Raw genomic sequence first — 27,817 nt, 5'->3', positions numbered from 1 at the left:
TTTTTGTTTTTAGATTTACTTCTTTATTTTTTTAATATTTATTTATTTAATTTCACTTTTGTTGCCCTTGATGTTTTATTGTTGTAGTTATTATTATTGTTGTTATTGATGTCGTTGTTGGATAGAACAGAGAGAAATGGAGAGAGGAGGGGAAGACAGAGAAAGGGAGAGAAAGATAGACACTGCAGACCTGCTTCACCACCTGTGAAGCAACTTCCCTGCAGGTGAGGAGCCGGAGGCTCAAACTGGGCTCCTTATGCTGGTCCTTGCACTTCGTGTCACATGCGCTTAACATGCTGCGCTACCACCTGACTCCCGATTTACTTATTTATTAATGGGGTATGGAAAGAGAAAGCTTTAACCAGAGCATCTCTCTGGCATATGCAATGACAAGGGTGAACTCAGGACCTCATGCTTGAGAGGCCAACACTACTGTGCCAACTCCCAGGTTACCCTCCACACCCAATCACTGCCTAAAGACCATGCATGCTATATAGATCACACAGATGTGGTTCCTTCTCTGTTCTTGTCCTCTCACCTCATTTCTTATTTGGTTTTACATTTGCTCACTCTGATTACACTATTCTTGATCATCCAGTTGTTTTGTTTTATTTTATTTTATTTTACAGACTTGGGACCCAGTACTAGCCCAAATTGCAAAAGGATGGGCGAAAAAGTGTCAGTTTGCACATAATCCACAGTTATCTCAAAAGCTGCACCCCAATTTCACTGCATTGGGAGAAAATATCTGGTCTGGGAGTATGTCTCTCTTCTCTGTGTCAAGAGCCATCGCAGCTTGGTACAATGAAGTTAGGTTTTATGAGTTCAGAACCAGGAAGTGCAACCATGTCTGTGGCCATTACACTCAGGTAAATCTTTGCCCTACATTCTCTCTTTTTTAAAAATTTATTTATAAAAAGGAAACACTGACAAAGAACATAGGATAAGAGGGGTACAACTCCACACAATTCCCACCACCAGAACTCCATACCCCATCCCCTCCCCTGATAGCTTTCCTGTTCTTTAACCCTCTGGGAGTATGGACCCAAGGTCATTTAGGATGCAGAAGGTGGGAGGTCTGGCTTCTATAATTGCTTCCCTGCTGAACATGGGCGGGCATTGACAGGTGGATCCATACTCCTAGCCTGCCTCTTTCTTTCCCTAGTGGGGCGGGGTTCTGGAGAATCGGAGCTCCAGGACACAATGGTGGGGTTGTCTGTCCAGGAAATCTGTTTGGCATCATGTTAACATCTGGAACCTGATGGCTGAAAAGAGAGTTAACATATAAAGCCAAATAAGTTGTTGACTATCATGAACCTAAAGGCTGGAATAGTGCAGATGAAGGGGGGTAGGGGGTTCTCCATTTTGTAGATAGCTAGTAGGCATATTTAAGTTATAGTCCAAAGGGCCTGTGGCTATCCTAGTTCGTTTCTTTTTTTTCCCTGATCCTGAGATCTGATATGCAGGTGGATCCAAGTTATTGTCTGGGGAGATGATGTCATGGTTGGGAAAAGGATCGAAAAGCTGGATCAGGGAAGAGAGTAGCTCCCAAATATGGGAAAGGTGTATAAATATTGTTAACTATATACCCCATCAATTTGATGTGATCTGGGGCCCATATTCAGCTTAGGAGCCTATATGCCTTCTGCATCCCTGTAGATCTGAGCTCACATTCTGTGGTCATGAGTAGGAATGTTCCAAGCTGCCCCAATATTAGGACCCATCTTCGTCAGGTGTAGCATAGAGTATGTTGTCCATCCTCCGTTCGGAGGATGGAACATTCTCTACCGTTGTTGATCAAGTTGAGGGCAAGGTCCTATGGTGGCCCACAAAGGGGTCTATTTTGTTGTTCCTACATTATCTTGAAGCTGTCTTTTCAAGGGTGAGGAGGGAACTGGTCTCTCGTGTTGATAAAATATATTGTAAACTGATGAACTGTAAATATGGGAAGATAGGGGCTGCATGTTTAATTTTTAACAAATACGGTCTGGTATGCGATGCAGTGGATGGTGCATTGGTGTCTCGGGTATGAGGTCCTGAGTTTGATCCCTCACATCACATGTGCCAGAAGGATGCCATGGTTCTCTCCCCTTTATCTATCATTAATAAAGCCTTCATATGTAAATACGTAAAATGGAACAGACTGCCAAAGAGTTCATGTATGTGAACTGGATGAAATGTGAGGTCCCCCACTATGGACAGGTTTTGACTAATAGCCACTATTTTCTCATGGGCCCATTCAATTTGTTAGCAATCAAAGGACCTTAGGAGTGACTAAATTTCCCGGTGTTAAATTTGAAGTTGATGCTTAGAGACTGAAAAATACAGGAGAAATAAGCTTTTCCAATGGACACATCAATAAGAGTTGGTGTTCCCATAGCTTCTAATTTTCAAACATGAACTGAAAACATGCCGTAAGCCACACAAAGACAAAAAAAAAAAAAGTAGTGAAACAACCCCATTCCCAAAACAGACCAACATGTAAACTTATATAAATTATTCTGTGCAATTCTGTTCCAGATGCACAATATTAGCCCCAAATCTACATTCAAAGTCTCCCATGGAGATACTGAGCTGTCAGAAAAGTCAAGGCATGTTTTTCTATGCAAAAATGCATTATGACTGTTCCAGCAATCTAGTATTTTAACTCAAACTAGTTTGGGTTTCCACACCCCAATTCCAGTTTGCAACACAATGGAGAGAGAGCCCTAGACAACATGTACAGTCTTCGTATATGCTGCTCCCCATCTCAGTTAATAGTCTAGTGACTTTGATACCCCAGTTTCTGTAGTCAGGCCAGAAATTAAAGGTACTGAAACTATTTTTGATGGGTTTTAGCAAGCAAAAAGAAAATTGTAATCAAGTATGGAAACAAATGATTTTATTCATTTTAAACATCCTTTTTAATTAAAAAAAAAAGAAAGTATTCTGTTTGTGGTCTGGGAGGTTAAATTCTCTAGTATGAGGTTCCAAGTTCAGTACCTGGCATCACATGTGCCAGAGTGATGCTCTTATTTTTTCACTTTTGCCTATCATTTGTAAAGAAGTCTTTAACAAAATGTTATTCTGCACTGTAATATGTGTGCTCAACAAGGTGCACCACCAGCCAGCCCTGATATTGATCTTCTAAAGCCAGAACTATTATATGCAATCACAGCAAGAGGAGGAAACTTGAATTTAGATCATGTAAAGCTGAGGTTTTTTTTTTTTTTCTATTTTGTCAACACCCAGGATTTACCACTCTAATTTGACTTTTTATAGAGACAGAAACTGAGAGGGAAAGGGGAGAGACACATGTAGCACTGATTCACTGCTCATGAAGCTTTCACTCTGCTGGTGGGGGCCAGAGGTGTGACCCCAGGTCCTTGAGCATGGTTACAAGGGTGCTCACCAGTGTGCCACCCATCCCTTCAAGCTGACTTTTTTTCAGATAGAGGTACAGAGGGGCAGAGCGAAAGGAAAGACACCACAGCACTAAGCTTGCCTCCACTGCAGTCAGTGGGGACTGAGTTTCAATCAGTGTTGAATATATGGCAAAGCAGTACACTATCCAAATGTGCTATTTGCCTGCCCAAGTATGAGATCTTTTTAAAAATGATAAATTTATCAATTTATTAATGAGAGAGGTGAGAGAAGAGACTCAGGGACATTTCTGTGGCATATGCAAAGCCAGGGATCAAACTTGGACTGCTTGCTGGCGAGTTGGTTACTATACCTGCTATACCACCTGAGATTTTTTTTATCTTCTTTTCTAAGTATGCCATAAATTCACTCAGCTGCTGTTGCTGTTCCTCTTCCTCCTTTTTCTTTCTTCTTTCTTTTTCCTTCTTCTTTCTTCTTCCTCTTCTTCCCCCCCCACCAGGATCATTGCTGGGGCTTGTGCTAGCACTACAAATCCACAGCTCCTGGTGGCCATCATTTTTTCCACTGTATTGGACAGGACAGAGAGAAATTAAGAAGGGAGGGGAGATAGAGAGGCAGAGAGAAAGACTGACACCTGCAGACCTGCTTCATCACTTGTGAAGCATCCTCATTGCAGGTGGGGAGCTGGGGCATATACCCCAGATTCCTGCTCATGTCCTCCTAAATAGTATTATATATATACACTTACTGAGTCACACCACCACCCACCCACTCATCCCTGCTCCCCAAGATATTTTTTGAAAGATTTTTTTTAATGTAATGAGAAAGAGGTAAAAGCATCACTCCTGCAGATGCAGTTCTAGGAATTGAACCCAGGGCCTTATGCATGCAAGTCCTGCTCTCTACCCTTTTGAGCCACCTCCCTAACTGCAGGATTGAATTTTTTTTCTCTACAAGGGTTATCTCTGGGGCTCTGTACCTGCATGATAACACCACCAGTCCAGGTGGCCAATTCTGTTTTCTTTGAGAGGAAGAGAGACATCTGCACACTGTTTCATTGCTTGTAAAATGGAGACTAGGGGTTTGAACTGGGGTCCTTAAGCATAGTCATATGTATGCGCAACCAAATGAGTCACCACCTGGCCCCAGCTAGAGTGAAATTTTAGAGATGGTCACCCCAAAATTATCTGTGAGCTTCTCTCCCCCTTCTGTAGTGGAAGGAAGAGTTAATGTTTTTTAAATTTTTTTATATTTATTTTCCACTTTTGTTGCCCTTGTTTTTATTGTTGCTGTAGTTATTATTGTTGTTGTCATCACTGTTGGATAGGACAGACAGAAATGGAGAGAGGAGGGAAAGACAGAGGGGGAGAGAAAGAGAGACACCTGCAGACCTGCTTCTCCACCTGTAAAGCGACTCCCCTACAGGTGGGGAGCCAGGGGCTCGAACCAGGATCCTTCCACTGGTCCTTGTGCTTTGTACCAAGTACGCTTAACCTGTTGTGCTACTGCCCAACTCCCGGAAGGGTTAATATTTTGGACATAAGAATACTCATTTGTTGGGGTCTGGAAGGTGGTACTGTGGATAAAGCATTGGACTCTCTCAAGCATGTGAAGTCCAGTGTTGATCACCAGCATCACCTGTGCCAGAGTAATGCTCTAGTTCTCTAGTTCTCATGTTCTTTAAATGGTTGCTCACTTCCTAAAGTTGAGCTTCTTGTGTCAGTTGTAAAAGAAATCATCCTATGCCCATTTGAGTTTTGCAGCAGAGGTTGGGTAATTAATCAAGTATGAGGCAGATTGAGAAGAGATAAGTCTATTGGTAATGTGTACATGGAGAAGACCCAGATACTGGATAAGTCACCATTTGGAGTTACACACAGTCTTTAAGTAGCCTTGGTGTAATGCTCCATATTTGTGGGAGAAAGAAAGAGAAGTTTAGTTAAGAAGATCAAGACTGTTTAAAAAAAAGGGAACAGTAATGTGAAGCCCACACACACAGAATTAAATTCTCCACTGATTTTTTCCTTTGGATCTTCCTTGGCCTGTCAGCTGTTGTTGCATGGGTATAGTTAATTTCCTTATAGCAGATGTCTAGATGCCACTCCTATGGCCAGTTGAGGTCTTTCTTCACCGCATTGTACTGGGACCCCTACTTCCTCTCACCCCCTCTCCTGAATCCCACCTCCAGATTTGTTGACTCTGCTGAAATAGACTGCAGTGAGTCTCTTAAGTTTCAGCCTGTGTTTTCCCTTTTAAATTCCACCTATGAGTGAGGTCATACTGTTTTTGTCCTTCTTCCTTCTTCAACACCTTCGGTGGGTGTTGGCATGTCTGCTACAGCATACTCATTACCATGTAAGAGGACCCAGATTCAAGCCCTTGCCCCCCACCCCCAAGTGCTAAAGCACTGTTGCAGGTGTTTTTCTTATTTTTTTTTAATCTGAAAAGATTTTATTTGTTTATGAAAAAGGAGGAGAGAAAGAAAGAACCAGACATCAGACTGCTTGCTACATGTGCTGCTGGAGACTGAACTCGGGACCTCATGCTTGAGGGCTCAATGCTTTATCCACTGCGCCACCTCCCAGACCACTGCAGGTGTCTTTCTATCTCCCCCTCCCTTCTCACTGTCTCTATCCACAAATATATATATTCTGTATCAGTGCATTGAAACTTTTATAAGTAAAGAAATAAAACATATAGCTCAGGGATTTTTAGTATATTCACAGACTTGGGCAACAATCACCAGCATCTAATTTCATAAAATCTTAATTACCCCTTGATATCAGCCTCAAACACATTTGTAGCTATCTATCCCTTAGTCTCACCTCCAACCCCCAAAGTCACCTGGCATCCACTCAGTTTGCCTATCTTGGACATTTCATTGAAATGGAATCCTACAGTATGTGACCTTTTTGTGACTGACTTCTTTCAGTTCATGTAACAATTCAGGAGCCGTCATGTTGCAGCATGAATCAGTGCTCTTTCTCATTTAAACAAACAAACAAAAACAGTTATAGCTATGGCCTATTTGATTACCCATTCAGCGGCTGATGAGCATTCAGGAAGTTTCCACATTTCCTGGATCTCACTTAGTGCAAGATGCATCTAGTTAGTCAGCCGCAGAGGGAGGCAAGTGAAGGCTGGTGTTGATAACTGAGTAAATGACATACTCACAGGTGTACCTTAGGCCAGGGATGGCCCACAGTTTGACCCGTGGTCCACTACCACATGCCGTATTCATGCCTTTACCTGGACATTCAGATCTCTATTATTAGTGATACCTTCCTTTCTTCATTCCTTTGCTTAGATTTATTTAGTGTCCATATTCTCTCTGCTGTGGGGTACTCTGTTTTTTGTGTACTCCATAACTCAGACTGACATGTTGTGGAGTGTGGGAAAGAATGGATTAGTGGTGTTGTTAAGTCATCAACCTATAGTGTTTGGAATTTTACAACCACATCAGACTAGAAGCTCAGTCCTGTATGATAGTTTAAGTGCCTGCATTTGTAAACAGGGGACATAGAAGAGGACAGTCTTCTAGCTGCCTTAGTCCTCAACTAGATAACACACACACACTTGCATATTCTCTCTCTCTCTCTCTCTCTCTCTCTCTCTCTCACACACACACACACACACACACACACACACACACATACATTCACACATAACTTTTCTTGCCTCATTTTCCTCCTAGTGTGGAAGATTTGCTAGTCTCTTTTCAAACACTGCAAAACCTGACCTGAGTTATGGTCCTAATGGAGTACTTTCTCCGTATTTATATCAGTACCTCAAAATTGCCACCCTCTTAATCTCACAAATCTTCCGTTTAACCCTGAAGTACGAGGCTTCTAGATATCGCTGGCATTGTTTGTTGTTAAGATGGTTTATCACTCTTAACATGATCCCTTCGAGTTCCATCCACAAAGTAGCCTGGGCTGAGTCTTTCATACAGTCACCACAGCACTAGAGCTTCCCCTGGTGCCATGGTATCCCCATGTGGTGCCAGGGTTTGAGCCTTGACCATATGTATGGCAAGCTACCCTGTCTGATGAGTTACCCCTCTGGACCAGTACTCATCCTTCTCTTTCAAAGGTGATCTCCACTGTACCTCCAGAATTCCTCCCCCATGAAATTATTCTTTTGCTAAAGACCTACTTTTTTTTTTGGGGGGGGGGGACACAGATTTTTGTTCCCCTGTACTTAACATACAGGTATCAGAAACCAAGCTGAATGAGCCTAACCTGTTGTTCTCAGTAGGAAACTATTCCATCCAGGAACCTGCCCCCCCTTACCACCACTCCCATCCCAGGAAGATACAGCAACAATCTCTGTAAATTTGATAGTTACTGCTATCACAGAGCTGTAAGAGACATATTGTTCACAGAGAAGCCCAGAAAGGGTAGAAGCTGTTTTTCTCACTTGAGACTTGGTTATCAGTTTGGCAAGGGTTGAATATATAATACATATACACTATATCTTAGAGAGCTAGCATATAGCAGGCAGTGAATAAATGTTCGCTCTCTTGTGTGAGTTGGTTTTCCCCAACTCTATAGGAAGTAACGTGACAGCTGACAGCTTGGTTAAAACTCTCAGTATCACATGTGCCTGAGTAAATGCTCTGGTTTGGTGTTCTGTTATTTTTTTTTTTCCTCCCCCATTGCCCCTCCCTTCTCTTTGCCTTTAATAAAAAAAAAAAAAAAATTAGAGTTCTTCTTGATTCAGCTACAAGGAAAAACACTTTGACAGCAACTTGCTTAGGCCATGGGCAGTCCTCACAGGACTTGTCTTTAACTAGAATTAAATTCCAACTCTCTTCCAAAAAAAAGTCATGGCAGTAATAATTGCTGACATTAAAAAAAAAAAAAATCACTGCTTTATGAAGGAAAGAGAAGAACTGTATTTTTTTTCAGTGTTAAAGCTGATGAATTCCAGGTAGAAGAAACCAGCACAGTCTAGTTACCTGCCTCTTTGCCCACACAAGGCTGGCCTGTGCTGATAATACCAAATCCAGGGGCTTGATCTCTGTATGGGCCACCAGAGGAAGACAGATTTGTCCTTCTTCTGGTAGGCAGTGCACAGGGCATCCTGGAGAGATGCACCAAGCAGCAAAGGTTATAGGAAGTTGATTGGAATAAACAGGTTAAGAAATAGTCACCAAAACAGATGAGAAGGGAGGACAATCAAAAGGAGTCATCTGGGAGTTGGGCGGTAGTACGGCAGGTTAAGTGCACGTGGCACAAAGTGCAAGGACTGACATCAGGATTCCGGTTTGAGCCCCTGGCTTCCCAGTGTCACAAGCGATGAAGCAGGTCTGCAGGTGTCTATCTTTCTCTCCCCCTCTCAGTCTCCCCCTCCTCTCTTCATTTCTCTCTGTCCTATCCAACAACAACGATATCAGTAATAACTACAACACTAAAACAACAAGGGCAACAAAAGGGAATAAATAAGTAAATAAATATTTTTTTAAAAAAGGAGCCATCTGCTGCAAGTTGAGACAGACATGTTAGCACACATAGCCAACTGCCTGCTTGATAGGCAGGATACACTGGCTATAGACTTTTCAACTGAAACTGGGTTTTGTGGGACAGCAGGGGAAATGAGTCACTAGCCGCCCTGGCCTCAGGGGCAGATTGCTGTGCTATTGGATTGCCAAATCTAGAAGCATTTTCTTTTGATACTCAGAATGACTAGGAGCTGACTGCTAGTTTTTGCACTTGTAAATGTTTTAAGCCTGGGGGTTTTCACTAGCCTAGCACTGAACTGTTGCTATTCTGTCTGCCTGGCAAAAGCCTTACTTATAATTTTATACTACCCTATGTACTGTTGGCTGAGGGGGTTGTTTCAGTAGAAGACAGATTTAGGTTCATTTCTCAATAATGAGTAGACTTTTTGATTTTTTTCCCCACTATGTATTTTGTTATATTAAAGGTAATGAAAATAGAGCATGAAACAACAAGGTTCCTAATTAAAAAAAAAAAAAAAAAAAAAAAACACCTCCATGCAGGGAAGATAGCATAATGATTCGGCAAAAACCTTTGGTACCTGAGGCTCTGAAGTCCCAGGTTCAGTCTGGCACTATAATAAGCCAGAGCTGAGCAGAGCTATAGTCATTCTCTCTGTGTTTTAGGCTTTCTTTCCCTCTTTTCTTCCTGCCTTCCTCCCTCCCTTCTTTCCTTTCTTTCTCTCACCAGAGGACCAGCTTAGGGTGGTGCTAAGGATTTGAACCTGGGACCTTGGAATCTCAGATATAAAAGTCTTTTATATAACCATTATGTACATGGCCCTGGCCCTCTAATAATTTCCTTATTATGACATTTAAAATATCAAAAGAGGTCTGGATTTAAAATGTCAGAAGAAATCTAGATTTAGGATGATGACATTACTGTCAAAGACAAATGAGGTGAGAGCAAGGTCACAAAGTGGGTGGTGAAGCTGAAATAGGAACTTAGTCCTTGTAGTTTAACTCAGAACCCAAATGCACTTTGAAAAGAGACCATCTTTTTAAATTAATCATTTATTTATTATTAGCTGGAGACATAAATTGAAAGAGAAGGGGAGATAGAGGGAAAGAGAGAGACACCTGCAGCCCTGCTTCACCACTCATGAACCTTTCCCCCTGCAGGGGGAGTACCAGGGACTTGAACCTGGGTTCTTGTGTGCTGTAAAGTATGTGCTTAATCAGGTACACCACCACCTGGCCCAGAAGACAACCTCTTAATTGGATCAATCAGTCTATTCATGCAGCGATTATTGTTCAGCAGTAAGGACTGACTGCTTTTAGGAAACTAAAGTCTGGTCACCACCCAACCATGTTCTTTACAACTGTTAGGAACAGCCTTAGAGGTAGGATGGAGGTTGCCTTTGCAATCAGGGCTCCTGGGGAGGCAGTATTTGGGTGTGTGTGTCTTTGCCCTTATTTGGTCAGATTCCCACATTATCCTTCCTTTCCTGGGAAGTGACTAACTACTTAGAAAGAGGCCCTCTCAGACCACACAGTAAGTGACTCAGAATGTCTGGGTCTTTCCATGTGCACAAGAGGGAGACAGATTGCTAATCTATCTTTGTTCAGACTCTGGAGAACCCAGAGGGGCACAAGGTGATGTCTGTCAACCCCGCCATCCGTCATGACTCCAACAGCATGAGTAGCAAACACTTACTGTGTCAAGTGAAAGAAGTCAGATTCTAAAAGCTGCCTTTAAAACAGATTCATTTATCCAGCATTCTGGGAAAAGCAAAGCTTCAGTGATAGATGAGTGGCTGGCAGGGATGGGGGTGAGGTGGGGATGAATATGCAGGGGTATGAGTTGAGGGACATTTGAGGGGGGTGGCGGATGGAGAGGCTCTAGATCCTGAATGTGGTTGTGATAAAACAGCTGTATGTTACAGTCAGGATTTGTGGAACACCCAGGATGCGCTATAGTGAATACAGTGCTGGTTGCTGGTTGTGCAAGATGAGGTTCTGAGTTCCATCCCTGGCATTGTGCTTCTGCCAGAGTGACACTTTGCTCTGCACCCCCCGCCCCCGCCGCCGTGTATGTGTGTATTTATGCTGGTTCCTGTTCGGGCGCCAGATGCCTGGCTAGCTTTGAGGGCAGGAGAGAGACAACCAGGAACTCATGGCTGAGCGGGAATGCGATTCAATGTTTTTATTTATCAGCAAAGAATCTGCCTTTGTATCCTCATTGATTAGATATATCGCCTTTTATGTATCTCTTCACGGGAAGTGGCAAGGGGAAAGGAAATAACTAAGAGAGGGGGCAGAACAAAAGAGAGCACAAACAGAAGAAAGAAAGTTTCCATCTAACCAGTGGGGATTAAACCAATACCCTGCAGGCAGGGTGGGTCTCAGGCAAGACAGTGATTATGTAAATAGATCACAGCATCAAGCAATGCAAGGGAACCTGGTGTCATGACCAATACGGATAGAAACAGAAGCAGAATTAGCCAAAGGAGAAATGATGACCAACATATTTATGTATATATATTTAAATAAATGAATAAATCATACGGTGTGTAGTCTTATGCAGTTAAAGGGATGGGTTTTCCTGTATGTCCCAGCTTGCCTTTAAAACAGAAGTCAACCAAAATATCAAAAATGACTGGTCATGATATTTGCAAATTCTTTAAACAAAAAATATAGACTTAGAAATATCAAAGTAGAATACAAGAATAGGGCATCATGAAGAGTAAGAGTAGTGAGATGAATACTCAAAGATTAAAAATGTTTTAGATTGGGCCAGCAAAACAGTTCACTTGGATAGTGTGCTGCTTTGCTGTGTGTGTAATCCAGGCTTAATCCCAGTCCCCAGGGCATTGAAGGAATTTTGCAACTTGGTTATCTTTTCTTCTTCCTCTTCTCTCCTGTTGTTACCTGATAAGTCAACCTGAGGTGGTGAGGAACTGGAGATGACCAATAGGAGACTATTTTAGAGGGACCAGGAAGTCACTTAGTGACCATGCACTTGCTTAAGACAGGAGGCCCTGGCCCTGATCTGTGGCAACATAACAAAAGAGTCAAAAGGGGAGTCAGGCAGTAGCCCAGCGGGTTAAGCGTATGTGGCACAAAGCGCAAGGACCAGCTGGATCCCAGTTGGAGGATCCCGGTTGGAGCCCCAGCTCTCCACCTGCAGGGGAGTAGCTTCACAAGCGGTGAAGCAGGTCTGCAGGTATCTTTCTCTCCCCTTCTCTGTCTTCCCATCCTCTCTCAATTTCTCTCTGTCCTATCTAACAACGACGACGTCAAAAACTAACAACAATAAAAAGACAAGGGCAACAAAAGGGGGGAAAAAAAGAGTCAAAAGTCATAACTCCATGTGTTGGAGAAGAAATGAAAAAACTAGGCTAAGGAGCTAGCTCAAGCTTCAGGCCCTAAGTTAGATCCCTGGAATCACATAAGAATATTTGAGAGAGTTGGGTGGTAGCACAGCAGGTTAAGTGCACGTGGCAGAAAGCTCAAGGACCCGAGTAAGGATCCTGGTTGGAGTCACTTCACAGGTGGTAAAGCAGGTCTGCAAGTGTCTATCTTTCTCTCCTCCTCTCTGTCTTCCCCTCCTCTCTCCATTTCTCTCTGTCCTATCGAACAATGATGACATCAATAACTACAACAATAAAAATAAGGGCAACAAAAGAAAAAAAAAATAAATAAAAAATTTTAAAAAAAGAATATTTGAAACACACAACCAGGAAAGAGCTCAAAAATATAAAAGACACTGAGGTGATGAAAAAGAACAGCAACAGTATTGCAAGGCGTGGTGGTGGTGGTGGTGGTGGTGGTAGTGGTGGTGGTGGTGTGTGTGTGTTTAGAATCCCGTCAGGTGGACCAGAAGGTGGCACAGTGACTAGAACTTTTGATTGTCTTTCTTTTGAGGGAGATCAGTCAGATGTATTACGGTACATAGCAAGTGCTCTTTAGAAAACCTGCCAAAGTCCCTTGTGAGCAGAGGACCGTGTAGCTAACCTGCCAGAAGCAGGAGCAGAGCCATATTGTCTGGGTGACAGGAGATGCATGTGTTGGTTCTTGATAACTGAATGCAATTTGCCCAGAGAAAGAGGAAGGGAATGGGAACTAACTCCAGGCAACATTAACAAGTAGAAAGTTGTATATTATAGATGATGTATGGTGTGCAGGAGCGATGTGAGCCTGTACTTCAGAGGAATGGGAAATAACTCAGCATGACAGCAACAAAGATAAGAAAACTGTTACACTGACAGCAGACACACATCAAGACAGTGATGCTGAGGAATTACTCTGATGCAGTCTCCGCCCCCAGGTTTTACCACACCCTGCAAAATCCTAGCAGTGCCCCCTTCAACCAATGCTGTCCCCACACGTCATCCCTGGTTGTGGCCCAATAAAAGCTCCCTCACTCCCCCCCCCCTCGTTCTCTCTGGGCTCCTTCGGCTCTCTCTCTCTCTGCGCCCTCTCCTTTCTAGCCCCGTGGTGAGGTAGTGGGGACGGCCATTGTCAGCTGACTCCACGTGGCTTGAGCCACCACCGCCCATCCTATAATAAAGATTTGTGTACCCCACTTGCTCTGGACCTTCTCTCTCTCTTCTCCGTGGTGCAGCCCGACACCTGGCCACAACCAACAAAACAGGTTAAGATATTCTGTGTTAGGACTGGGGAAGCAGGATAATGGTTATGCAAAAGTTTTTTTTTTCTTTATCTTGGAGCCTCTGAAACCCCAGGTTCAATTCTCTGCACTACCATAGTCTAGAGTTGAACCATGTGTTAAAGAAAAATAATAACTGATTAATTTAATTAAATAGAAAAGGTATTCTAAGGCCATCAATACAGGGATCCAAAGCAAGAGGAAGAAACTTGACTTTAGGTAATAGAAATCGCAGGTGTTTTTTTTTTTTTTTCCTTCCTTTTTGGTAATTACCATGGTTACACTGCTCCAGGCTGACTCTTTCAAATGGACACAAATATACAAAGGAAGAAACACAACATAGCACTGAGGCATTCCCCAATGCTCCGTACGTAGGCTAGGATCAAAGCTTAGTTATATGGATGGCAAAACAGTGCAGTATTAAAGAGAGCTATTTTGCAGTTTCAGCCTGAATTTTTTTTGTTGTTTTAAATGTTATTTATCAATTTACTGATGAGAGGGAATTTGAACATTGTCCTGACACATGCAATGCCAGATACCAAATTTGGGACTGCTTCCTTGCAAAATTGATTGCTCTACTCTGTGCCACCTCCAGCATCATCTGAAATTGCACTTTTTTTTTGAAAGTTTTCATTATTTTTATGTGGTGAGAATGAGAGGCTAAGAGCACCACTCCCACATAATCAGTCCCAGGAACTGAACCCAGGACCCTAGATATGCAATCCTAATCTCTCCCCATTGAGCCACCCACCTTGTCTACAGGAATGAAATTTTAGAGAGAACCCTTCCCCAAACTGGCTGATCTTAAAACCAGCCCCATAAATCTTGGGATACAAAGAAGCGCTAATATTTTGTGGACCTCAAAAGATTTGTTAGAAAACTGAAGGTTGAACTCTGTAGTTCATACTTGAGAGGCCAAGGTTTTAACACTGCTCTGTACCACATGCACACATGCCAGCCCCAAAGAATTATTTTTCTTTTCTTTTCTTTTTTTTAGTATTTCTTTTCTTTACTTTTCCTTTCTTTCTTTTTTCTTTTTTTTTTTTCTGGGGTTAGGTGCCTACACTATGATTCTACTGCTCCTGGAGGTCACCATTTTTCCATTGTTGTTGCTGTTAATTTTTTGTTGCTGCTGCTGCCCTACTGCTATTGGATAAGACAGAGAGAAATCCAGAGAGGAAGGGGAGAGAGAGAGAGAGAAAGATAAACACCTGCAAACCTGCTTTACCACTTGTGATGTGGCCTTCCCCCCCCCCTGCAGGTGGGGGGCTGGGGGCTCTAACCGGGATCCTTATGCCAGTCCTTGCACTTGGCACTATGTATGCTTAACCCAGTGTGCTACTGCCTGTCCCCTTTCCTTTCCTTTCTTTTCCTTTCCTTTCCTCTCCTCTCCTCTCCTCTCCTCTCCTCTCCTCTCCTCTCCTCTCCTCTCCTCTCCTCTCCTCTCCTCTCCTCTCCTCTCCTCTCCTCTCCTCTCCTCTCCTTTCCTTTCCTTTCCTTTCCTTTGCTTTTTTTCTTTTTTCTTTCTTCAGAGTACTACTTAGTTCTGTCCTGTAGTAGTATCATGGATTGAACCTTGAACAATGGCCACAAAAATGAAAGTGTTTTCCTATAGCCATTATGCTATACCCTCAGTCCCAAGATGCTTCAAATTAGGGAATTTACAGCTAAGAATTCAGATCTGTGATATTTGGGGAAAACCAGGGCAGGTTATCAAGTTATTAAGTTTGGTTGTGCTAGAAATGCCCACTAGATGGCACTGTCGGTCTACTTAGTTTTCAGCCCTAATGGAACTTCCCCCCCCCAACCCACCCCTCAGCCTCATTCTCTGTGGTACCAATGAAAGTGTGATGTATTTGTTTCTTTAACAGTTGCACTGTTGCCATACTCCTGATAATGAGCCAGAAGCACTTTAACTGTAAAAGGGTGATGGTGGGTAAGGTGGTTAACTGGAGGTAGAGGTGGGGGGGGGGGGGGGGAAACACTGCTCCCAGGAGCTTCTTCCCAGCTAGTTTGTGTTAGATGGTGTGGATCCTTTCTGGTTCTGCTCTGAGAGAAAGTACACTGACAGCAACTTGCTTAGGGTGTGGGAAGCCCTCGCAGGACTTGTTAAGTAGAATTAGGTTCCAACTCTCTCCTTTAAAATCAGGGCAACCAGGGAACCTGGAGATGGTGCATTGTATCGAGTACACACGTTAACATGCACAAAGTCCTGGGTTCAAACCCCTGGTCCCCACCTGTGGGAGGGAGGAAACTCCAACACTGGGGCAGTGCTACAGTTATCTCTCTCTCCGCTGGGTCTCAATTTCTGTCTTAAAAAAAAAGAAGAAGAAAAAAAACAAACCTGTGAGTGGTGGATACATTGTGAATCCCAGTGACCACCCTGATGACAGTAATTAAATAATAATCAGAGCAGTAACTATTGTTAACATTAAAAAAGGAAATAAAAAGATCACTGCTGTATGGGGGGAGGGGAAAACTACATTTTGCAGAATTGAGGAAGAGGAATCCAACACAGAATTCTGACTAGCTGCTTCCCTGCCCACACAAGGCTGACCTCACTTCCTGACTGTTGGCAGAGGAGAGCTGTTTAATTAGAAGAAACATATAAGTCTACTTTTCAGTAATGATTATCTCTTATATTTTTACAATCAAACTTTTTGTTTACAACACTCAAAAAATGAAAAGAATGCAAACGGCAGACATATCCCTGATAAAAGATTAGTTTCAGAATTTTAAACAGGACGAAAATTAACTGTAAAGAGAGTAAGATACATGTCTGGGAGGTGGTGCAGTGGATAAAGCATTTGACTTTCTTTAAAAAAAATTATTAGTGATTTAATAATGATTAACAAGATTGTAAGGTAACAGGGTATAATTCCTTACAGTTCCCACCACTAAAGTTCCATGACCCATCCCTTCCATTGGAAACTTCTGTATTCTTTTTTATTTATTTATTCCCTTTTGTTGCCCTTGTTTTACTGTTGTAGTTATTGTTGTTCTTGATGTTGTCATTGTTGGATAGGACAGAGAAATAGAGAGAGGAGGGGAAGACAGAGAGGGGAAGAGAAAGATAGACACCTGCAGACCTGCTTCACCGCCTGTGCTTCGACCTCCCTGCAGGTGGGGAGCTGGGGGTTTGAACCAGGATCCTTATGCTGGTCCTTGTGCTTTGTGCCACCTGTGCTTAACCCACTGAGCTACCACCCAGCTCCTTGCATTTTGACTTTCAAGCATGAGGTCCTGAGTACAATCTCGGGTGGCAAATGTACCAGAGTGATATCTGGTCTTTTTTCTCTTTCCTTCTTTCTTTCTCATTAATAAATAAATAAAATATTTTTTAAAAGAGAGAGAGAATAAGATACAAACATTCACTGAGGGCTTGCTATGTTTTAAAAGTGATCCTAGACACTTCTCTTTATTCCTTTTTATTTTCTTATGTTTTAGCTGTACTGCTTCAGTTCTGTCTTAAGATAATGGCAGGAATTGAATCTGGGACCTAGGCGCCTCAGGCATGAAAGGCTTTTGCATAACCATTATGTTCTTTCCCTGGCCCTCTAATACAATAATACTATTGTACATGTACTGGACTGGCATCCCCCCACCATCCAAGTTTCAACCCCCAGCACTAAAACAGCAAAAAAATCAAAATAGGGGCCAGGTGGTAGCACAGTGGGGTTCAGTACACATGGCACAAAGCACAAAGACCAGTGAGGATCCCAGTTTGAGCCCCTGGCTCCCCACCTGCAGGGGAGTCCCTTCACGAGCGGTGAAGCAGGTCTGCAGGTGTCTCTCTTTCTCTCCCTCCTCTGTCCATTTCTCTGTCTTACCCAACAACAATGACATCATCATCAACAACAATAATAATAACCACACCAATGATAATACAAGAAGAGCAAGAAAAAGGGAAAAAAATAGCCTCCAGGAGCAGTGGATTCATGGTCCAGGCCCCAAGTCCTAACAATAACCCTGGAGGCAAAAGAAAAAAAAATCAAAATAGACCAGTGGATTTGGCATTATTACCATCCTTCTTTTGTTTATATTTTTATTTGCTAGGACATAGAAATTGAGAGAGGAGGGTGAGATAGAAAGAGGAAATATTGGCACCTTTCAGACTTGCTTCACTGCTCATGAAGCGTCCCCACCTGCAGGTGGGGAGCAAGGGCTCAAACCCAGATCCTTGTGCATGGTGATGAGTACACTCACCCTGACCCCCTAATTATTACCATCATTTTAAAAACAGAGAGAGGCATCTTGAGGGGTGACAGCATAATGGTTATGCAAAAAGACTTTAGTGTGTGAGGATCTAGTTTCCAGGTTCAGTTTCCAGCACCACCCTAAACCAGAGCTAAGTAGTGCTCTGGACACACACACATACACACACACACACACACACACACACACACACACACACCCCACACACCCCACACACACATACACAAAGTGAGGTCAAGAGCAGAGTAATAGCTGCCTTTTAAAATTATCTTTATTATCAAATAGAGATAGCCAGAAATTGAGAGTGAGGGGGGTCTAGAGAGGGAGAGAGACACCTGTAGCCCTGCTTCACTAATTGTGAAGCTTTCCCCCTACAGGTAGGGACCGGGGGCTTGAACCTGGGTCCTTGGATAGTTCAGTCTTTACCCAAATCTCACAAGTTTAATACATAACTCACTTGCCTATGATAATTTTTTTTAAAGTGAGACAGTGGCAAGAGAGGATGAAAGAGAACACAGCACTGATACTTCCTCCAGTGAGGTGGGGATGAATTTGATCTGGAGTGACCTAAATAGCAGCTCAGCATCTACCCTAGGAAGCTATTTTGTTGGCCGCTCCTGGTGCTTTGAAAAGAGACCACTTGATTGGCTCCATTGAGTGATTATTGCTCAGCAATAAGAATTAAATGACTGCTTCCGGGAAAGAGAGCCTGCCACCCCCAAACTATTCAAGGCAACTGTTAGGAGCAGCCCTGGAATCAGAATGGAGGTTCCCTTTGCAGTCAGGGCTCTTGAGGAAGAGCTCATCAGTGAAGGAGGTAAAATTTGGGTCTTCTCTCTTTGCCCTTATTTGGTCAGATTCCCCAAGTGACCTTCCCTTCCCCCCTGTTAGTGGCCTGTGAATTGACTACATAAAAAGAGGATCTGCCTCTGACTCCCCATCTGTAGGGGAGTCACTTCACAGGCAGTGAAGCAGGTCTGCAGGTGTCTATCTTTCTCTCTCCCTCTCTGTCTTCCCCTCCTGTTTCCATTTCTCTCTGTCCTATCCAACAATGACGACATCAATAACAATAACACTACAACATTAATACAACAAGGGCAACAAAAAGGAAATAATATTTAAAAAAACAAAAAAGTTAAAAAAAAAAAAAAAAGAGGATCTGGGTGCACCAGGTTGAGTGCACAAGTTACCATGCCTAAGGACCCTGGTTCAAGCCCTCAGTCCCCAAAAGTAGGAGGAAGCTGCATAAGCACTGAAGCAGTGCTACAGGGGTTTCTCCTCCTTTTCTCTATTCAATAAACAATAAAAGCTTTTTTTTTTTTTTTAAAAAAGGGGGGTCTCTAGGACCACACAATGAGTTACTACTCAGAGTATTTGGTTCTTTCCATGTACACAGGAAGGAGACATGTTAATCTGCCTCTATCCAGACTCTGGAGAGCCAGAGAACGGTATCTGTTTATTCTGTCACAGCTCCAATAACATGAATAATAGTAAATGCTTACAGTGTTAAGTGAAAGAAGCCAGATTCTTAAAGCTGCCTTTTAAGTGGCTCAATTTGCCTAGAATTCTGGAGAAAAACAAAAGTACCGTGATAAAAAGAAAAGGAGAGGGGGAGGGAAGAGGGGGAAGGGAGAGAGAGATTTTGGTGATTGGGTACACAGGAACGTGTTTTTTTTTGGAGGGGGGGACAGAAATGTTCTGAATCTTGAGTATGGTTGTGGCCACAGGACTTTATGCTATTGTCAGCATTTTAGAGTCGCCAGGGAATGTGCAGTGAATAAAGTGTTGGACTTGTGAGATAAGATCCTGAGTCCCATCTTTGTTATCACCTGTGCCAGATTAGCACTGATCTAGTCTCTATATATTTAATTTATAGATAAATCAGTAAGTCAAAATATTTCTAGTACTCTACAGTTAAAAAAAAAGATGCATTTTTGAATTGAAATTTTGACAGATCATCAACCTAAATATTGTTGTGCTAGAAATGGCCACTAGATGGCACTGTTGAGTTAATTTTTTTTTTTTTTAAATTTTTTTATTATCCCAACTGGCAACCAGTCTCTCCAAAAGAAAGAGGGTAATGATGGTTGGAAGTTGTTATTTGATAACTTGTGCACTCAGCTGAGTTTACCACCACCAGACCCCTCTCTTTACTTTTCTGTAGGTTAATTTCTCACTTCATCCAACTACCCAAAAGCACCCCAAAATTAAGAGGTCTCCCATTTTCATCACATCCTTCCCTAGTGTTCCATAAAGTCAGGCATAGACTTATACCCTTCTCTGGAAAGAAGACAGGGTTCAGAGAAGAAATCAGTCAAATGGCAAACGAAAACTGCCTTCTCCATACCTATTCCTTCCACTTTGTTCCTTCAGCATCTTCTTCCTTCAGCATCCTGCACACTTCTCTGGAGAGTGTGGCATCAGAATATGTCACTGGGCCTAACTCGGCCCTCACACATAGATCCCAGCAGCCTGACAATGTATATAACGTTCAGAAAATACTGAGGACAGTTCCTAGCAATTTAACAAAAGTGTTTCCTCAGCCAGGTGGTGGTACATCTGGTTAAGTGCAGACACTACATATAGTGTGCAAGGACCTGGGTTCGAGTCTCTAGTCCCCACCAGCAGGGAGAAGGCTTCATGGGTGGTGAAGCAGGGCTGCAGGTCTTTTCTCTCCTTTCTCTTTCCCTCTCCCCTACCAATTTCTCTTTGTTTCATATATATATAATTTGTTATCTGACCCACTAGGCCTTTCAGATGGAAGGTTTTTGTTAAATGGTGTGGAGAGTCCTTCCCGGTTCTGCTGCAAGGGATAGCAACTTACTTAGGGTGTGGGCAGTCCTCACAGGACCTGTCATCAAATAGCATTAGGTTTGAATTCTCCTCTATAAACCAGAGTGGTAGATATTGCTAGTTAAAAAAAAATTAATTTTTTTTTAAGTTAAAAAAAATCATTTCTGGAGGAAAGGGAATTTTTTTCCCCCAGAAATATAGCTGAAGGCTACACAGAGTTCTGATGAGCCGCTTCCCTGGCCACACAGAGTGGCTCTGACTGGAGGGCGGTGAGGAGAGCTGTTCTCAATAGAAAAAGCATTTAGGTTTAATGCTCAATGAGTAGTTCTTACATTTTTGTTCTTTCGGTTTTTGATTACCACTTAAATTAATCCATGCAACATTAAGGGTCCCTAATAAAAGTTCAGTTTCATAATTTTCAAAGGAAGATGATTAGCTAGATGAGAATAAGGCATGAACATTTACCAAAGGACTGCTATATGCCAGAAGTAAGTCTAAGCACTTTATCTGTTTTCCTTTTCTTCATCATTTTCAACCAGAACACGGCTCAGCTCTCTCTTAAGGTGGTGGCAGGGGTTGAACCTGGGATTTTGGAGCTTCAGGCATGAAAGTCCCATTGCATTCTCATCATACTACATGAGAATCCATTTTGTAGGAGCTGCTGTGCTCACAATCCTCAGTTCTGCCACTGAGACTTTTCCTCCCTGAGGTTTGCACAGGCTGGCTGCCCTCTGCTGTGAGAGTCGAGGCTCAGGCCAGCTCACTCTTGCAGGAACCCTGCCATCTCCAAACGTAAAGCCCTCTACTGTGCCGCCTTCTTTTTCTTCTCCTTCTTCCTCTTCTCCTTTTCTCCTTCTCCTTCCCCTCCCCCACCTCCTCCTCCTCCTCTTCTTCTTCTTCTGTCACCAGGGTTATTGCTGGGGCTCAGTGTTAGCACTACAAATCCACTGCTCCTGGAGGCTACTTTCCCCATTTTGTTGCCCTTGTTGTGGCTGTTATTGTTATATTTGTTGTTGGATGGGACAGAGAAAAATTGAGAGAGGAGGGGAAGACAGAGAGAAGGATAGACACCTTCAGACCTGCTTCACCGTTTTTTACAGGTGGGGAAGCTGGGGGCTCTAACCAGGATCCTTATGCCAGTCCTTTTGTTTTGCACCATATGTGCTTAACCCACTGCACTACCATCTAGCCCCCTCTACTTTGTCTTCTGAGGGCCAAAACCTGGGCTTTGGTTTCAGGCACCATTTATCCAATTTGTGGAAGCACCTGCTGGATCTAAACCATCCACTTTGCAGGTATCCCTTATTTGGAATGACTCGTCACAAAGTTCACGAGTAAAACAAAACAAAACTTTAATTGCTAGCTCATGTGCATGCCCTGTTGAAATACTGGAAGGCTCCTAACACTGAGTGCTGACAATTCCAGTCACCGCTGCCCTGTTCTTGGCTTCCTCCCCATGTCACTGACCACTCCTTTGCAGTCTGTTTTGCTGACTTTTTTTTCTGAGCAGCAAGACTGACTTGGTGGTAATACTCCCAATGATCATACAATGGTGCGAGTTGTATAAAGATCTAATCATACTCAGTAGTTGTATATTTGATTTTTCTATCCTTTGTCTAAAATTTTCACTTTCTTTCAGGTTGTTTGGGCAGACAGCTACAAAGTTGGTTGTGCAGTACAATTTTGCCCTCAAGTGTCTGGCATTAGTTACAGTAACGTAGCACATTTTGTATGCAACTATGGACCAGCGTAAGTAGATATTCTTTCTAAATGCTTTTACAAATTTCTTTTGGAAGGTTTATTCACTTATTAATAAGAAAATGGAGAGTAAGCCCAAGCGTTACTATGGCACATGCAGTGCTGAGATCAAACTCAGGACCTTATGCCTGATGATTTGCTTTTATACACTGAGCCATCTCCTGGTCACAAAAAAAAACAACTTTTTTTAAAAAAGATTTTATTCTTTTATTAATGAGAAAGAACCAGACATCACTCTGGCACCTGTGCTGCCAGGGATCGAACTCAGGACCTCATGCATGAGAAACCAAAGCCTTATCACCACGCCACCTCCCGGACTTTTTTTTTTTTTGCCACTAGAATTATTGCTGTGGCTCAGTGCCTGAATGACAAATTTATAGCTCCTGGTGACCACTTTTCCTTTTTTTTTTTAATTTTAAAGTTTGATTGGACAATGAGAAATTGAGAGGGGAGTGAAAAAGTGATGATACACCCGCAGCCCTGCTTCCATGCTCCTGAGCATCCTCCTCTCCTGCAAGTGGGGAGTGGGGGCCCAAACCCGGGTTCTTGCACATGGTAATGTGTACACTCAACTTGGGGGGGCCATCACCACAGCCCAGCCCTCAAGAGCACATTTTTATTTTTTTGCCTCCAGGGTTATTGCTGGGCTCAGTGCCTGCACCATGAATCCACTGCTCCTGGAAGCCATTTTTCCCCCTTTGTTGCCATTGTTGTTGTAGCCTTGTTGTGGTTATTGTTGTTGATGTCATTCGTTGTTGGATAGGACAGAGAGAAATGGAGACAGGAGGGGAAGACAGAGAGGGAGAGAAAGACACTGCAGACTTGCTTTACCGCCTGTGAAGCGACTCCCTGCAAGTGGGAAGCCAGGGGCAGATCCTCTTTTTATGTAGTCCATTCACAGGCCACTAGCAGGAGGGGAGGGTGGGTCACTTGGGGGAATCTGACCAAATAAGGGCAAAGAGACAGACCCAAATTCTGCCTCCTTCACTGATAAGCTCTTCCTCAAGAGCCCTGACTGCAAAGGGAACCTCCATTCTGATTCCAGGGCTGTTCCTAACAGTTGCCACGATCCCCACACAAGTCCCTGCACACAGTGCCACGTGCGCCTAACCCCCTGCCCTACTGCCCGACCCCCAAGAGCACATTTTTTAAAAGCAATAAAAGCAGAATGTCTCCAAGGACACCAATTAATTGAATGTAGTAGTAGCATTACAAAACAGGATTAATGTTACTTTACTGGCTCATTAAAACTGTCATTTTAATGCAACCTTCCAGAGTATTTAAGTTCCTCAATTTATATAAACTTCACTTATATAACCTCGCTTCCTCAGCCTTCCACAACTGACTTAAAAAAAATATTTTTTATCATTGGATAGAGACAGAAGTTGAGAATGGAGGGGGAGATAGATACCTGCAGCCCTGCTTCACCACTTGTAAAGTTCTCCCCCTGCAGGTGGGGACCAGCAGCTTGAACCTGAATCCTTGTGCACAGTAATGTATGTACTTAACGAGGTCACAACTCCCTATTCCACATTAGCCTCAAGTGCAGGATTTAGGATTTCTTCAGAATCAAGTGTGGAGTGTTTAGTTGTATATGTGACTTCAACTCTGGAGTCTTATTCTCCACATTTCTATGTCCAGGACAGTGTTGACAATCCTGTCTTTCTGGCTGATCCCTACTATCTGCCTCATGATACAACCCACTTTTTCATTCCCTTAGGCTCCAGTGAGCAAGAGAAGTAACAGTAACTCTAGTCACTCAAAGTGGACTAGTGAAAGAAGACTGGTCTAAGAAGACAGTGGTCTGGGAGGTGATGCAGTGGATAAAGCATTGGACTCTCAAACATGAGGTCCTGAGTTCAGTTCCCGGCAGCACATGTACCAGGGTGATGCCTGGTTCTTTCTCTCTCCTCCTATGTTCTCATTAATAAATAAAGTATTAAAAAAAAATAAGTCTTTAAAAAAAAAGAGGGAAAGATAACCATGTACTTGGCTACTACTGCCTTGGGGAACTCTTAGTTTGTCTTTTCCTTGAAGAAGTATTAGCTTTTGCTCTCCCTGGAGCCTCTGGGCTCCAACCTTTTATCTGAGACAACCAAGGAAAACATAAAAACTTATTATTAGTATACTCTGGGCTTATAATCACTTCCTTCTAAAGAAATCCAGTAACTTTTTACTCAAGATATAAATTCTGTCATTCCCCAAGAACTTACCCTGCTTTTTGACAAAACTGCTTTTGAGCAGTTTTTCCCTCTTTAGTTGGAATGCAGTTTAAGAAAGACCAAAGTAGCATAATTAGATTTATTTAAAACAAAGACTACAGTAGCTGAGGTACTAAAGTGGATAAAGCTCTAGACCCTCTCAAGAGCAAGACCTTGAGTTCCATCCCTGACATGGCACATGCCAGTGATGCTCCTGCTCCGGCTCTGGCTCTGACTTCCAATAAAGCAAGCTTTAAAAAACTTATAGAAAGGGAGTTGGCCGGTAGCACAGCAAGTTAAGCGCACATGGCGCAAAGCGCAAGGACCAGCATAAGGATCCTGGTTCGAGCCCCCCAGATCCCCACCTGCAGGGGAGTCACTTCACAGGCAGTGAAGCAGGTCTATGCAGGTGTCTATCTTTCTCTCCCCGTCTCCCCCTCCTCCATTTCGCTGTCCTATCCAACAACGATTACATTAATAACAACAATAATAACTGCAACAATAAAACAAGGGCAGCAAAAGTGAATTACAGAACATAAATATTGTGTTTTAAGGAAGAAACAAAACAATTAATGAAAGAAAAGGGGAGAGAAAAGAACCTCTGGCTTGAGAGTTCAACGTTTTATCCACTGGGCATCTTTAAGAAATGCTATCAGAATCTTCACTGTCTTTGTAAATACCTCTTTCCCAACTCAAATACTCTAACCTCATTTGGCTCTACATTGACTTGGGTTAACAATTTCTTTTCCTTAAAAAAAAAAAAAAAAAAAAACATTTTGCAGGCCTCATTGTCATCACTGCAATAAGAAGGTTGTTACACATTGAATTTACCCTTGTGCGTGGTACTCTCACAGTGTAATTCTTTACTATATACATTTAAAAATCATTTACTAGTGATTTGACACTGGTTTACAAAGTAAGATTCCTGGGGGTACAGTTTCACACTTTGTTCACTATCAAAGTTCAATGCCCCTCCTCTCAGGTCTCATAAAATCAGAAATAGGAGATACTTTGGTATTTTTTTTTTTAATTGAGTAGATAAGTCATTGAAAGACACCTGAAGCACTACTTTATGCATGAAGCTTTCCCACTGCAGGTGGGGATCAGGGGCTTGAACCCAGTTCCTTGTGCATGATAAAAAGTGTGTACTTAACCAGGTATGCTACCATCTAGCCCCCTGGTTAAGTTTCTATGCTTTAATTTTTTCAGAGTTCATGAGTTCACAGGGTACCATGTTCAGTAACAGGGAATGCTTGTTGCCTTAAAGTCACCAAAAGTCTATTTTAGCAATTTAATCTCTTACCAACCCACTACTCCATAGGATTTATAGCAAATTGTAACTGAAAAATATTTCTCCTAATCAATAAATTCTACTTTACAGAGGAAATTACCCAACTTGGCCATATGAGAAAGGTCGTAGTTGCAGTGCCTGTCAAAAGAATGACAAGTGTTTGTACAATCTCTGTGGTAAGTAAAAAAAAAAAAAACTATCAATAATATAATTTGGTTAAAAAAAAACTGTTGTACAGAGTTAAGAATACAAGTATTTGTTTTAGTCAAGTAGCCATCAGACCAAATGACTTACTGTCCTAAAAATGAACGTATAGCTATAATAAATTTAAGGAAGCAAATTATGCCCTTTTAGATTTAACCATTATAACAATGATATGACTCAAGATTTGCTAATTTCAAATAATGTGACCCTACCTGTCCAAGGCATTGCACCTTTATTATAGGTCACTAGACAAATGCAACAGGGCCCAGGTAGTTGTGCACCCAGCCGAATGCATTACCAGGTGCAGGGGGGATATTTCACAAGTGTTTTCTCCTCTCAAATAAAATAATGAGAAAAAAAAAGGAAAAATTGGCTGCCAGGAGCTGTGGATTCGTAGTGCTGGCAATGAGCCCCAGTGATAACCTTGGTGGCAATAAGTACAATAAAGCTGCAACACAGTAGTGAAGACTTTCTCACTGAAGGTAGCAAGGATGTGCTAAGTTTGTGATCTGGAAATGTTATATTTATGGTTTCAATAGCTGAGTATCTGACATTTAAAAGAAAAGTGTTAAAAAAAAAAAGCTAGCTAGTATGTCACACTATTTCATGAATATAACTGCCAAGAAAAGTTAAACACGGCACCATCTTTTACGGTAATTCTCTAGAAAGTCCAATCACAGGCAAGAGGATCACGGCTGTACACATATTTCCAGAAGTCTGCTCCCTGATGGACTTTACTGTAGGAAGTCATTGATGTATTTTCCTGTTTTTGTATGCAGCATTACTTTTCCAACAACCCAATAGCTGGTGCAGAACTGATGGGACTCAAAAACTACCTTACACACTTTCTAGGGTTTAAACAAAAGTTCAGAAGCAGTAGATGTGACTGGGATAGCCCGAGGCCCACAGATGAGAGAAGTCAATGCATCTTTATTACTGACTGATCATTAATGGTATTCTTCTCAGGGAGGAATTTACTAATCAATTAAATAATTCTCACGGGTGATAATTTTAAAGCTTCTATGAGAGAACACTGCTAAAGCATGTAAGTTACTAGGAATTGGACCTGCAGCCCCTGTGCATGCAAGTCGTCTAACTCTTGAGGCAGTTCAACTAATTATGTTTATTGTCAGCTCACATAGTAATACAGCACATGGTATCTCATAGTATGAGAAATGTTCTATCTGTAACAGGTTTATATATAAAAGTTCATTTAAAGTCAGGCAGGGGTTAGGACAGTAGACTAGAACACAGGGCCCTGCAAACCTAAGACCCCAGAGCCTACATGTCCAGTCCCCAGCACTGCAACAGAGTTGTGCAATACTCTGGTCTCTCTCTTTAAAAACAATAGTCTTACTAATAACTTTTTTGACTTTGCAGTTAATCAGCAGCGAGACCAAGTCACAGGTATGTATATAAATCTTTTGTTTTCATTTTTACCTATGTGAATTATATTAATGAATCATAAAAAAAAAGTTAAGAGCTTATTTTGTTTATTTCACAGGTTACTTCACTAATGAGTTTCCAGGCCGGCCGGTATATTTTCGTAACAAATATTTATCTCTCTTTCTCATTGTTAGTCCACTGATTATAATATTGAGTGTTATAGTTATCATTTGGGTCAAGCACAAAAACCCTAATATAGTTCCTGTGGGCTAGTGCATAAGACCTCATTCATGTGTGGCTTTTCTTTTGTCAAAGAACGTTACTGTTGCTCCTGCACATGTGGTACCAGGGATCAACTCAGGGCCTCACCTACTGGTCTGAGAGTGTTTCTAATTTTAAATCATTTTAGGAAAAAGTAAATCCTTATTCAAAAGATCAACATATCCTTACTTTATGCTTATCTACACATAAGCATTGGTTTCCAGGCTGCCACA

The 27,817-nt window shown here is 42.3% G+C and overlaps 1 protein-coding gene across 1 annotated transcript; it reads left to right on the top strand.

Annotated features, from left to right (window-relative positions):
• The first annotated feature begins 629 nt into the window (after positions 1-629).
• On the top strand, positions 630-27,610 carry GLIPR1 (GLI pathogenesis related 1). Its single transcript, XM_060194929.1, has 5 exons — positions 630-869; positions 22,123-22,232; positions 25,824-25,909; positions 27,318-27,344; positions 27,442-27,610. The coding sequence occupies exons 1-5, from the start codon at positions 762-764 to the stop codon at positions 27,594-27,596; spliced, it is 486 nt and encodes a 161-aa protein (XP_060050912.1). The 5' UTR covers positions 630-761; the 3' UTR covers positions 27,597-27,610.
• Positions 27,611-27,817: the final 207 nt, after the last annotated feature.

The sequence above is a fragment of the Erinaceus europaeus genome, chromosome 7 (assembly GCF_950295315.1).
Source record: "Erinaceus europaeus chromosome 7, mEriEur2.1, whole genome shotgun sequence".
Classification (NCBI taxonomy): Eukaryota; Metazoa; Chordata; class Mammalia; order Eulipotyphla; family Erinaceidae; genus Erinaceus; species Erinaceus europaeus.
This window is presented reverse-complemented; position numbering and strand designations above follow the sequence as displayed.